General features: G+C 39.5%; 2 protein-coding genes across 2 annotated transcripts; one reads left to right on the top strand and one right to left on the bottom strand.

Annotated features, from left to right (window-relative positions):
• On the bottom strand, positions 1 to 3831 carry tma16 (translation machinery associated 16 homolog). The gene is made up of 8 exons (XM_061830197.1): positions 3793 to 3831; positions 3279 to 3353; positions 3068 to 3174; positions 2824 to 2861; positions 2667 to 2751; positions 1903 to 2051; positions 1778 to 1820; positions 1 to 812 (listed from the first exon to the last, which is right to left on the bottom strand). The coding sequence occupies exons 1-8, from the start codon at positions 3814 to 3816 to the stop codon at positions 638 to 640; spliced, it is 696 nt and encodes a 231-aa protein (XP_061686181.1). The 5' UTR covers positions 3817 to 3831; the 3' UTR covers positions 1 to 637.
• On the top strand, positions 3386 to 14100 carry tmem154 (transmembrane protein 154). Its single transcript, XM_061830198.1, has 10 exons — positions 3386 to 3490; positions 4813 to 4893; positions 6928 to 7316; positions 7831 to 7926; positions 9789 to 9863; positions 10068 to 10121; positions 10504 to 10674; positions 10757 to 10811; positions 10954 to 11030; positions 12457 to 14100. Exons 3-10 carry the CDS (start codon positions 7211 to 7213, stop codon positions 12459 to 12461), a joined length of 639 nt encoding a protein of 212 aa, XP_061686182.1. The 5' UTR covers positions 3386 to 3490; positions 4813 to 4893; positions 6928 to 7210; the 3' UTR covers positions 12462 to 14100.
• The last annotated feature ends 79 nt before the right edge of the window (positions 14101 to 14179 follow it).

Raw genomic sequence — 14179 nt, 5'->3', positions numbered from 1 at the left:
AGAATTTTTAAAAAAGGGGCTCAGTCACTTATTTTTTGACCACTTCGACAATCGGCTCTCCCGAGTAAACATTCTTTGTTTTTCCTTTTAAAGCTTTAAGAAATGATTTTTGGGGTGATGTATGAAATTTTCAAGGTCAGATTGAAGTCTTTCTATGGTGGCCTGCAACATCACAAATTGTGAAACATTTCAGGAGACAAAAAAAAAATGACAATTTATGGATAGGTTTCCAATGACGTCACCACAGTCCCAGGTTTCCCTTAGACCAATCGGATAAATTAACGATAGAAAAAAAAAAAAAAAAAAACTTCGCTTCACCTCTCACCTGTGTTCTCTGACATTTATGACACACAAGATGGTGTAATTGGAAACTTATCCATTACTAAATCACTTCCAGGCCACCGTATCGTTCACTGTCTAAAAAGAAAAAGAAGTTATTTACTTTAACTTACGTGTTCACTTTTCTCCAAGAGATCCCACAAAAACCATAATGACTCCACTTTTTCTTGTCTTTGGATAAAAATATATTTTGCTGAGCTACAACACTTTTGTTTGTGCAATAAACAAAGTGTAGCAAGCTTGTTGTTTGCGGTTAAAAAGTCTTTGACAAGGCTCCCGAAAGACAATATTACGTGTCTTAGTTGGAATCGGACATCGGAGTAATTTTGTCCGACTCCTCCTCAACTTTATCATCGTCCAACTTTTCTTCCCGTTGGTCGTCGTTCTTCTCTTTCTCGTTGACTTCCGCGCCCATGCTGGAAACCTTTCTCAGTTTAATGTTGGGAAGTTTCTTCAGATCGCCCGTCCATTCCCTGCAGTAGAGAAAGATTGCTTTACTGATTTAATATTTACTTTGAAGATCTACCTTGGCCATTTTTTATATGAATGTATTCTCTTTATTAAGTCAGTTAAAAGGACAATTAGTTTAATTTTTTTTTTTTTTTTTTTGGCCGTGGTCACAGCTGTCTGAATAAAGAGATTGTTGATTGACAGCGGCTCATCGTCTTTTCATCATCTGAGAAGACGCAAGAACCGTTTATTGATCATCAGAGTCTGAACCAAGTATTGGTTTTAAAATCATGTCGCCACCTGTCTTTCTGTGCTCGATCTTAAATGAGCGTCACGCCTTGTTTTTGGCTTTTCGGAGCTGATGACATCGGCAAATGCATTTTTGAAGGGGAGTCGATGTTTTAAGATCAAGAAAATGTTGAAGAACAATAAAATACGTGTTAATAATTCACGGAAATTGCTTGATTAAATGATCATAATGGTCGTCCTTTTTCTCAACTTGAGCCAGGAACGTTGCATATTTATTCATCTCTAATTGAACTGCAGCTAGGGATCATGAATGCAATACTTTATTAGTATCAATTAACAGCTCCTCTATTGAGGTTTTGATAGATGTAGACTTTTGGTAAGCAACCCAAAAAAAATGTACTACCATAATTTCCGGCCTACAAGCCGCGACTCCCCCCCCCCCCCCCCCCCCCCCCACGCTTTCAACCCTGCGGTTTATGCGGCTAATTTCTGCATTTTTTCTAACAGCCGGAAGGGGGGACAAGGGTGAAAAAGGTAAGCGAGAGACTGGTGGATTATGTGCCGAGGAAGTGACTTTTACCGGTCAGGTCCTGTTAGCGCTGCACTAGAGTGTTACTGCTGTCTCAGTGATGTTAACCGGCCCTGGTAGCGTGGCGCTAGCGTTAGCATGCGCAGCGGCGCTAGTGTTACCGCGCGCGGCCGCATTTAATCATGTCCCTCCCTCGAGAGACTCTCTCACCTGAACGTTTTCAGATGTTTTGCATTGATGAAGTCTGGAATCTCTGTGACGACAAGAAGCTCATTTATTTCAATATTTATGATCACAAATGTGTATGGACATACAGTAAATTAGCGAGCACGCACCAAACCCGGCACCGTGGTAGAGCGCCCGCTCGCGCTCTATGGTCTGCTTGATGAAATCCTCCCTGGAGCCGTGGAGGCGCCCCTGACGCCCCTTGATGCCGTTCATCATCTCGATCTGCTCCAGCTCGTCGTCAAACCGCTGCAGGTACCTACAACACACACAAACATTCAGTGGTACCATCACTTTCGAATGACGTAACTTGAGTTTTTTTCAAGCTACATTTTTGGGGGTGTCTTGAGGTGCAACAGAAATGACAAGAGTTACAAGCTAGTGCTCAAACTCAAGGCCCGGGGGCCAGATCTGGCCCGCCACATGATTTTAAGTGGCCCACAAAGCCATATCTGGAGTGTCAATTTCCATGATTCTTGTAAAAAAAAAAATGTACCAAAATTTCAAATTGTCATATATCATAAATGATAGAGTTGAGATATTACAAGCATTTTTGTGTTACCAAGGAGTAACAAGAGTGCTGAGCATAGGTGAATATACATATACATATATATATATATAATTAAGTGTGTTATAACCCTTGAAGTAACGGATAATAGATGCAGACTGACAGTTTGACAATATTTACAAAAGCATATTCTTAGTTCTTAATAAAACGACTAATTACTCCAGCTCAGTTGCATTCTGTGCTTTGATGTTTTATGTTTTGAGCTGTGAGCCAGTCTCTAAATAAATGAAAGTGGTAAATCAAGGTACCATTTTTTTATAGTATAAGATATGAATCAAATAAGATCATATTCAAGTGTCTGCCCACCTTTCAATGATGTCACAAGCATCCTTTTTGCAGAATGCTGTCTTTTCTGGGTCCAACTGGCTCTGAAACCATAACAGCTTTTCGCCTGTGTATGGAAAGTGTTACCCTGAATTGAACATTAAAATAACGATTAAAAATCAATAAATGGGCATCTTACCAATGTTGTTGAGGCGTGCAGCTTTGTCAAGTTTATGTCTGCAGAAACAAAATACATACGAGTCAGGGGGTCCTCACTTTACGACATTATTCCGTTCCTGCGGCGGCGAATTTGTACGGAACGCAGTTAAGTTACAAATCGAGTAAATATTTCATAAAACACACTTGTCAGCCATAAATTTAAAATAATCGAATCAAAACCAGAAAGTACGGCATACATCGGAACTATCGTAAACTAAACCGACCGTTCTTTCTTTTGGAGTCGGATTTCCTCCCGGGCCATGTAGGCTGCTTTCCGGCTGTACGGATGCACAACCTTATCCGGGGCTTTCCTCTTCATCTGTGTCTTCGGCTGAGGAAAAAAAATACAATGCTATAATACGACGGAAAGTCGTACATTACATAGCAAAACTGTGACCGTTTTCTTTCGTTCTTAACGCAAAGGCTCAGGCTTACCATGAGGTCTGCTTTGGAAACTCGTGGCCTGTTTTGTTGACAGCTCCACCGGAAGCGGACCGTGTTAAATTCCGTCTGTAAAAAGGCTCCGGGTAAAAAAAAAAAATAAGATGGATTTTTTTTTCCCTTTCCTCTAGAGAGGCCAATTATGACTGTAAAAACGAGATACTGCATTAGGATGTAATTTTTTTAAAGTATTTTTCAAAGAGCAGGTAAGATAAATGTTACATGTGGCGCAACTTGGGTAAAAAGTGAAGGAAAGACTGGATAATTTTTAGTACACTATACCCTTAAAAACAATTCATAGCAGTTCAAATGCAGTTTTTATTTGTGTTTAGCATACAGGCGACGGAAATCGCGATATGTGGCGCAACATACATATATATAAAAAATTATCTTAGTGTACATGATAAGTAGAACTAAGTAAAGTAAGAAGTGCATAAAGTGCTGTAAATTTATTTATTATTTAGAATAACAGAAACATTTGTCTGTGCGTAGATTACAAAAAGATTACATAAAGTTTGCTCTGACTATCCATCCTCACTAACTGTAACCTAAATTTGTCCGTCGTCCATCACGAACTTAAACTTAGCAGAAGTAAAAGTTAAAACTTTCAAAATTTGAAACTGAAAATGTCAATTCGTCCTAAATATTTCAATGAGAAATATGGACAAGCGTAAAACAAGCCAATGAAAAACGGAAGTTGCTTTGACTGGAAGTGACGTATGTCGGTGCTAACACGTTTAAATGAGATAAAACGTTACTCAAAAATGATGACACGATTAAATAATCAGGAACAAAATATCTGAAGTAGTCATGTTTTGAACTGTATGTATTTGAAACATCAAACGTGTAAAAGTGCAGTACCAAAACCAGTATATTTAAAGAAAAAAAGAAACCAAATGTCAAAATTATAGTTCATTCCACCAATTCTAAACTTAATTTAAACAATACTGCAGATATTCTAGCATATATTCTAATAGCTACACGTATTTTTAAACCATAAATGATTTGGATTACATGTGTCATTACTTTGGAAGCATCTTTTTGTTGTTCTTCTTAAGAGCTGACGTCCATATTTCTAAATCCTCCTTGTAGTTGAGTTTCTTCTGAGAATTATGCATCACATTTTTGCGGAATGACCTCGTCATGATTGTAACACAGCCAGCATAAACAGCTGTGATACCGTGACAGATTTTATTCAAGATCGTCTCCTTATTTCAACCTCCAACTAATAAAAAGCTAAGGTATTATTACAATCCATAAAGTGTGGCAATTTAATTCACCTGCATTAAAAGTATCTACAGTATTTATGAACGGGAATGTCAACTATGCTTCAGTGTACTTCATAAAATGTACTATTTTGTTTTATTGGGAAAGTCGCCCAACCTGAATCTGCACGAGGGGCAGTGCCCCACCAGCTGTAGCACACGCTGCTGGTTTTCTTTTTCTCCACTACGTGTTTTCAAAAGAATTTGTTTGATATCAGAAATAATGGAAGCTATAAATAAATCATGTGAATTCTTCCTTCCAGCCGGCAGCCCAAATATTTTCGTTGCTTTTTGGAGCGCAAAGGATTGCCCCCTGTGAATTCCCCCTCCCAACAAGTGGTCAGGTATGTAGCCCATCCTAAGTACTGGTTGTTACAGTGAAGAAAAGAAGTATTTGTACACTCTGCTGTACTGCAAGTCCTCCCACTTAGAAATCATGAAGGGGGTCTGAAATTTTCATCGTAGGTGCATGTCCGCTGTGAGAGAGATCATCTGAAAAGAAAAATCCAGAAATCACAATGTATGATTTTATTTTAACGATTTATTTGTGCGATGCAGCTGCAAATAAGTATTCGAACACCTGAGAAAACCAATGTTAATATTTGGTACAGTAGCCTTTGTTTGCAATTACAGAGGTCAAACGTTTCCTGTAGTTGTTCACCAGGTTTGCACACACTGCAGGAGGGATTTTGGCCCACCCCTCCACACAGATCTTCTCTAGATCAGACAGGTTAATGGGCTGTCGCTCCCTCCAAAGATTTTCTATTGGGTTTAGGTCTGGAGACTGGCTAGGCCACGCCAGAACCTTGATGTGCTTCTTAAGGAGCCACTCCTTGGTTTTCCTGGCTTTGTGCTTCGGGTCATTATCATGTTGAAAGACCCAGCCACGACCCATCTTGAGGGAAAAAGGTTGTTCCCCAAATTCTCACAATACGTGGCCGTGGCCATCCTCTCCTTAATACAGTGCGGTCGTCCTGTCCCATGTGCAGAAAAAACACCCCCAAAGCATGATGCTACCACCCCCATGCTTCGCAGTAGGGACGGTGTTCTTGGGATGGAACTCATCATTTGTCCTCCTCCAACCACGGTTAGTGGAATTATGACCAAAAAGTTCCATTTTGGTCTCATCTGACCACAAAACTTTCTCCCATGACTCCTCCGTATTATCCAAATGGTCATTGGCAAACTTGAAACGGGCCTCGACATGTGCTGGATTAACCAGGGGAACCTTCCAAACGATTACGTCTTAGTGTATTCCCAACAGTCACCATGGAAACAGTGGTCCCAGCTGTTTTCAGGTCATTGACCAAGTCCTGTCGTGTAGTTCTGGGCTGATTTCTCACCTTTCTAAAGATCATTGAGACCCCACGAGGTGATATCTTGCATGACCGTCATGTTTAGCTTCTTCCATTTTCTAACGATCGCTCCAACAGTGGACCTTTTTTCCACCAAGCTGCTCGGCAATTTCTCCGTAACCCTTTCCAGCCGTGTGGAGTTGTACAATTTTGTCTCTGGTGTCTTTGGACAGCTCTTTGGTCTCTGCCATGTTACAAGTTTGAGTCTTACTGCTTGTATGGGGTGGACAGGTGTCTTTATGCATCTGATTCAGGATAATACATGGACTGGAGGTGGACTTTTAAAGGCGGAGTAATGGGTCTTTGAGGGTCAGAATTCTAGCTGATAGACAGGTGTTCAAATACTTATTTGTAGCTGTATAACACAAATAAATCGTTAAAAAAATCATACATTGTGATTTCTGGATTTTTCTCTTGAGATTATCTGTCTCACAGTGGACACGCACCTACAATGAAAATTTTTTGTGACCCCCTCCATGATTTCAAAGTCGGAGAACTTGGAATATAGCAGGGGGTTCAAATACTTATTTTCTTCACTGCATATATTTAATATAAAGTCTTCCTGTTTTCTCCTCATATTTTCATTTGCTTATTCCTTCTGCCGACTAAATGATACCAAAATATTTTCGACGGATTGTCTCATTTGAGCAATGGGAATTCTGCTTAGCGACAAGCACCCTGAGTCTTTTTTTATCGGTTTATGGGGCATATTTAATCGAGACTGGTGAATTCTGAATGTTTTCATTGGCTTATTGATCCGTGCGAATTGCGGCTAGCAAGAAATTGTCGGATTCTGGAATTCTGGTACGAAGCCAGCCTCGTCTGACTGGTAGTAGCTGAGATTTTTCTATTTGACTTTTAAACTGTATTTTCATTGGCCAATTATTTCTTCCCAGTAACTTTGAATATTTTCATTGGTTTATGGAGCTTGTTGAAATGAGCCCTTCGAATTGCGCCTTGCAACAATTCAATTCAAAAGGTCTCTGAAGTGTATTTTTCTCATCCTGAACTTTCAACACGCAGGTACAGGAAGAGCCCGGGCGACCAGTTAAGTTCACAGAAATGGTTTGACACTCGTGCACGTCGCCTGCAGCCGGAATGCGAGTGTGCGGCGGCAAACTTGTGGCGACAAGTTCCAGAAAGAAAAAAAAAAAAAAAAAAAAGTTGCGTCACACCCGAATGACTGGTCTGGGTGGGCGTGCCCGTTCTTCTTCTTCTTCTTCTTCTTCCTCTCCCATCCACCTAAGTCAGACTGTCAGGAAGTTGCGATGCTCTGACACACGACACAACACAACAGGATGGCAACATGTCCGCCCCTCGGCCTTCTTCGAGCAGCATGAGAGGCCCCCGCGGGAATGCCCGACTCTTCCTGCTCCTGTTGTGGATCCTCACGGGCACCTGGACCGGAAACGGTAAGGACTCTGGACTTTTTTTTTTTTTTTCCCTCCCCGCCCTCCCCCGTGTTTGCAGATTCGCACATTTCTGGTCTAATGCCGACTCCTTGAATACATTTCAGGTACACTTTGTGCATGTCTATTCTCAATCTTGGTGCTTCTAATACTTCCATAGTCAGAATAGAACCACCCTGTAATTATTCCCCTAAATTGCAACATTTTCGTGATATTTGATAAAGCCTGAATGGAACAAATTGTTCATCGCGGTGACAAAATCTCTACTTGGGCCTTTGCGACACTTTTGATTTTTGTGGCAAGTGCTAAACAGGAAGTGGTAACTTCCTGTATGTTGTCTTCCAAGTACTGCGATAATACAGGGCCGCTATCGCCAATACCGTAGGTGGCAAGGGTAATAACTATGTAATTATGTAGTAATATGTCTTTTTTTTTTTTTTTAGGCTTCTGAACTCTGCGTGTGATTTTTGTCATCTGTATGATTTATTAAAGTCACACAAGTGTTCATTATTTTTAGTGTCAAGCCAAGATGATGCGAACCAGGAAGGAATCGAAACGGTGGAGGAAGTGACTGCGGACCAAGAACAAGCCGCGGGGGACACGGAAATCCCAGGTCAAACTTCATGACGTAAATAATGATGTATTAACATTGTTATATACTCTATCGTGCTAAGATGTGACGCATTAACAGGAAGTAGTTGAAAGGGATGACTAACGAAACATAGACTGGAGACGATAGACTTGACTTACAAGTTTTAAGTTGGTCAGACACCACACTTGTAACTCAAAACATATCTCAAATTCATTCATCCTTATTAAAATTAATGGAAATGTCATTAGTCACTTCCAGATCCCCCAAAAAACACCAACAAAAAATGCCTATTTTCAACGAGAAAAACAAGCATTGTATTGTCATTAAATAAGCATACAGTAAATTAAAGAGCCACTGTCATGAAATGTATGATTTTTTTTTTTTTTAGTATGTTATTAATGGAAAAAAAGGCAGCCGGAATGGACCCATCCGTTTTTTTTCACCACAAAACATGATTTTGACGTATACGGCTTTTTGTAACTCTCGCCATGTAAATCCTTTCGAGGGATTTTTTTTCGACAAGAAGGAGGAAGTGACATTAGTAGCAGACGCCCACTCAGGCGGTCTCGTGTGGTTCTACTAGTTTTAGTTGCTGGAAGGTAGCTCGTTGCTCCTTTGTGTTAGCCAAAATGCCGACTCGTTGTATTGCCGGATAGTGCTCGAAAACTCGGGCGGATGGATTCGCTCTTCATGCTTTTCTAAAAGACCCGGTTCGTCGTGAAAAATGGATTGCACGGGTGCAAAGGACGAGAGCTTGGTGGGGTTCCAAATGACAGCGAGGTGTGTATCCAGCTACTAAAAAAAAAAAAAAGTTTTGGGGTGGGGGTGTAATCCTCTCAGAATGTAACTAAAGATCCGCGCACATAAGTCAGGGGTGCTAAATGTGTCGATGTACCCGTCGGCGCCGAGCACGGCTTCGGTCGGGCTGGCTCATACATACTGTCTGGGAGTCATTTTGTCAGTTGGAAGTGATCCGCATATCATCTAAATATTTCTCGAAACGTTAGGGTCATATTGCCCCGGTCACTTCACTCGATTGTGAGATGTTCTCATCTTCGAAAAGAGCTTCCGTGTTTTCAACGGCGAATGTCGCGGTGTGACATCACGGACAGACGTTGCAGGCAATATGGCGATCACTTGGATGTTGAATGACAATTCCGAAAATTTGCACGTGGATTTATTTATTCATATGGACATTGAAATGAATGTCATATGTATTTTTCATTACAATATCTATTTCAGAATATTTAGAACACAGAACAGAACAGAACACTTGACCTTTAAATCAAATGTGAACAAGGAAACAATTTGTTGCATTATGATTTCATGCTTTATTCAATGGGCTTTGTGCAGCTCCTTCCGGTGTGTGTACGGTGGCCACTGGGGGGCAGTATAACACAGGTGCACGGGTGCCTTGAGATACAATTGAAACGACTTTCGGGTTTTTCGAGATACACGCCGTCGTCTGGCCGATTTTTAGCTTTGACTCGCGAGTGGAGACTTGAAATATGAGCGCTGTGTCTGCCAGACAGAATTAGTGTCCTGAGGTCCCGAGTGTGAAGTTTGCATGTCCTCGCCGTGCCTGCGTGGGTTTTCTCCGGGTACTCCGGTTTCCTCCCGCATCCCAAAAAACACGCAACAATAATCGGAGACTCTAAATTACCCCTAGGTGGGCATTGTGAGTGTGGCTGTTTGTCTCCATGTGCCCTGCGATTGGCTGGCAACTGATTCGGGGACTACCCCGCCTCCTGCCCGTTGACAGCTGGGATAGGCTCCAGCACTCCCTGTGACCCTTGTGAGGATGAGCGGCTGAGAAAATGGATGAATGTGAAACTAGAATCTCGTGGCTGCAAAACAACGTGTTTTTTTGTTTTTGCTTGTAGATCCCACATTATCCCCCAAGGTCGCCTCCCCAACATTAGAACCCTCAACCACCCAGGAGGGCAACCCGGACTCAGGTATGATGACCCAAGACAAGTGGACTGGGACTAGTCCTGGTACACAACACTCTGGAGCTCAGGACCTCAGATGTCTCGACGATATTTTGTTCTGAACACAAATTGCACGACTTCACTTTTGAGGTTACGCTAAGCATCATTTATGTTTGGTTCAAAGTAAAGAATTTATCTTTTTTTGAAGAAAAATTATGTTTTTTTTTCCAGTGGTTGCAACCGATGACAAAATTGAAGATCTCGGCTCAGGATTGGACAGTTCAGGTACAACACATGCAGTACATGGGATATTGTTAGTGGTACCACTTGTTTCATCATTAATAATTAATATTAGTCACATATAATAAACTATATATCATAATAATTTAGAACCAAATTTTTATAACAAAGATGCTTATTTTGATGTTTGTTTTATTTTTAGATGTTTTACAGTATATACCTACATGTCATGTTTTATATTTTATTTGTATATATGTAGGTCTTTGTATTATTTTGTTTTGTATTTTTATTCGTAGTTTTTAAACTTTCAAGGGATGCGATGTTTTTGTGTATTTCTCGATTTACATTTCAAATATATATTTTCTCTATTGTTAGTCTTATTCAAATTTTTTGGTCAAGGTAATTCTTGTCTATTTCTCCTGGGAAGGGCCCACAAAGGAGCCCGACTGGTTGGCCTCGACGTCGATGCCCGACAGCGGCGAAGGTCCGGGGATCACCTTCATCCTCATCCCCGTGGCCGTGGTGGTCTTCGTCATCGTCGTCGTCATGTTCGCCCTCTTCCTCAAGCGCAGGTTCAGTATTGAGGCTGCCGTTCAAGGTGAAAAATGCCCCCCAAGTACAGATGGCCTGAAATTTGCAATAATACACTGAATTGTTGTTATTATTTTTTTTATTTGAAGATTCCGCAAAGGAGGATCCATATCTGGACGGCTCCAGCGCAGACAAAGTGCCAATGTGCGTACAAGGCAAAAATATATTGCATGTTATTAAAATATAAATATTTTAATTTCATTTGACGATTTTCACAAATAAATCCATTGTAAGATTAAAAATGAATCTTTCTTCGGGGAGCTAAAATATTGTTTTGTGTGTCCAGGCCCATGTTTGAAGAAGATGTCCCTTCGGTGTTGGAGCTGGAGATGGAAGAACTGGACCAGTGGATGATCAAAGACGGTACCGTCTTTAGCAATATCGCACAACGTATTTAAAAAAAGAAAAAAAAAAAAAAAAAGAATGCAAAGTATGACATTATAACAAGTATATTCAAACCACATGCAATTAAATGATTTATATAACACGACCTTCCAATTAACCGCCCACACATATGTATATGTGTAAATATATATGTCTGTGTGTGTATATGCATAAGTATACATACTGTATGTATGTATGTGTACATATATATATATATACACACACACACACACACATATATATACTGTAAGTCTACATATATATGTATGTGTGGCAAGTTAATTGGTTGGTTGTGTTATATAATTCATTTAATTGCGTGTGGTTTATATATATATATATATATATATATATATACACATACGCACACACACATATGTGTGTATATACTGTATATACACACACACACACACACGTGTATATATAATGTGTGTATATATAGATATATATGTATGTATGTATTTGTGGCAGATTAATTGGTTGGTCGTGTTATATAATTCATTAATTGTGTGTGGTTTATATATATATATATATATATATATATATATATATATATATATATATATGAATACACCGACACACCATTGTGTGTGTGTATATATATATAATTAAGTATTTATAAAATGTACAATAGGTATATCAAAACCGAGTAATAATACATAAAACCAATAAAATGCAATTTTTTCCAAAATACGAAAAATGTAAAATAAGTCTCTATCCGTAAAAAGATCACATTAATACATTAAAATATATCTATTTTTAAAAATGATTGTATATAAATGTATAGAAACAGACAAGAAGTCTGAAAATATCAAGGGTCGATGTATTAATATGACAATTTGGAGGTGAATAAAGAATAAACAATAACGTTTTACTTGACCAACATTGAAGGGGGCGTGGTGAGCAATGAGCCCCCCCCCAAAAAAAATTGTGCTTACTTACATTGTTATTACATGCTAGAATATTTCTGTTGCACAGTACCTGCAAGACCGCCCGATATGTCGATAAATTAGTCTCAGTTATGTTCCAGATGTTTCCGTCGTGTGGCCGAAGGATTACGACACACACAAACGCGTCAGCAGTTACGACACGGCGGCGACCTCCGCGTGGCCTTTTCCGCATCGGTCGCCACATAAATCGGGGGCGCTCAGAAACCGAACACAATCAGCGGGGTACACCCTGAACCGGTCGCCAGCCAATCATAGGGCACGTAGAGACAAACAGCCGCACTCGCAAGCACACCTATGGGCAATTTAGAGTGTCCGATGAATGTGGCATGTTTTTGGGACGATCTGAACCCCGGTCCTGGAAAATAAATAAATCATAACTTCCCTGCATTGCAGAGTTCCACTTCCCGTTCCGTGGTTGTCATCTCACGCGACGTCTCCCTTTGATTGTTTTGCTGCAGGTTAGCGGCAGCGCACCCTGAAGTTTTGATACATTTTCAAAACGACGGCTTTCCTGCGGGTCCGCCCCCCGTCCGAGCTCACCCTCTGGATCCGCAATCGACGGGAAATTTCATCCTGAAAATGTCCGACGGGCAGCGGCGCTGGAGCAAGGCGGGATTCGTGCGCGGCCTGTGAGGTAACAAGATAAAGAAAAGCCAACAAAACGCACGTGCAGGCACACACAAAAAAAAAAAAAAAAAATCCATCCAACATAGTTCAAATTGAAGGTTTTGATGAACCCTTTCCAGATATGTATTTATTTTGTCATTAAGTATGTATATGATGACAAAATAATTTTTTTTTACTTTAAAATGGGAGGGGGGAAATCACCCCCTATTAAACTTACAGGTGAAACTTAAAAGTATTTCAAGTATTTGCAACAAAACAACGAGCCAGATTTGGTATTAATGGACATCACTGCGGTGGTCCAGATCTCAGTTTAATTTGTCAAATAATGTATATAAAAAGTTCACACACCCCTTTTCCAACACCATATTTTTGTGAAATAGAAGAAAAATACAAAGCTTTTTCCATCATTAATGCGACCTATTACCTCAACACCTCCATTAATTAAAAAAAAAAAAAATATATATATATATATATATATATATATACTGAGGAGAAGCAAAAATACACAACTGAGAAAACCTAGTTGCACAAGTGTGCACACCCCCTTTTAACTGGGGACATGAGTTTGTTTACAATAAATCCAAAATCATGTTAAAAGAGTTAGCACACACATCCTACCATTTGAAATGCTTTTGTTTAAACCGAAGTAAAGTTCAAAAGTTCTAGTAGGCTTTTCCTGACATTTTTATAGTCACATTTTACAGAAGAAAGCAAAAAAAAAAAGCCTACTACAACAGCTGAGATTTTTTTTTTTTTATCAGGGTTATTCAAAGACTTTTTAAATGGTGGCAGGTGTGTGCTGACTCCCACTGGACACAAGTTTGTATGTTCACACATGATTTCAGTTGTTTATTTATGTCACCTTTTGGAATAATGTATGAATACACTATTTATAGTATTTTTATAGGTCACATTAATCGTGGGGAAAGCTTTGTTGGGATTTATCTTGTTCTAATTTTTCATGACAGAAGCCTGCCGTTTGACGACGGGTGTGAAGATTTTTTTTATATCCTTATGATGAAACAATGGCAAATACACAAAGTAAAACTTGCAAACACCCACATGGGTGAAATTTGAATATTTGAAACAAACCATAATGAGTCATATCTTATTTTAAAGACATTTAGGAGGACTCCATCAATCTGTACTTGTTTTGACATTTTGTCCAATGATGACAAAATGTACCCAATTTTTTTTTTAAATTTGAAAGATCACCCCATTTTAAACTCAAATTAAAAATGTGAAAAAGAAATCATTTTTTTTCATAAATTCCTTGTTGCAGTTTTTTGTGTCGCTGACCTCAGTGTGAATCCAGTTGTGTTTCGTTGTGCGTTCTGTTGTTGTCAACGCAACGAAGGGCTTGCAGCCAAAGATGTAACTTTCACTCAGTGCTTTTTTTTTTTTGTAAATATGAAATGTCGACTTGAGATTTACAATATGGAATGTCGAACTGAATAAAATGTATTAAACTTCAATGCTGTAAAATAACAGTTGTATTTTTGTAAAATTGCAAAAAAACATTTTTTACACACACACATACTTGTTTTTTCATAA

The sequence above is a fragment of the Syngnathoides biaculeatus genome, chromosome 9 (assembly GCF_019802595.1).
Source record: "Syngnathoides biaculeatus isolate LvHL_M chromosome 9, ASM1980259v1, whole genome shotgun sequence".
NCBI lineage: Eukaryota > Metazoa > Chordata > Actinopteri > Syngnathiformes > Syngnathidae > Syngnathoides > Syngnathoides biaculeatus.
The sequence above is the reverse complement of the archived record's forward strand: the minus strand, read 5'-3'. Positions and strand labels throughout refer to the sequence as shown.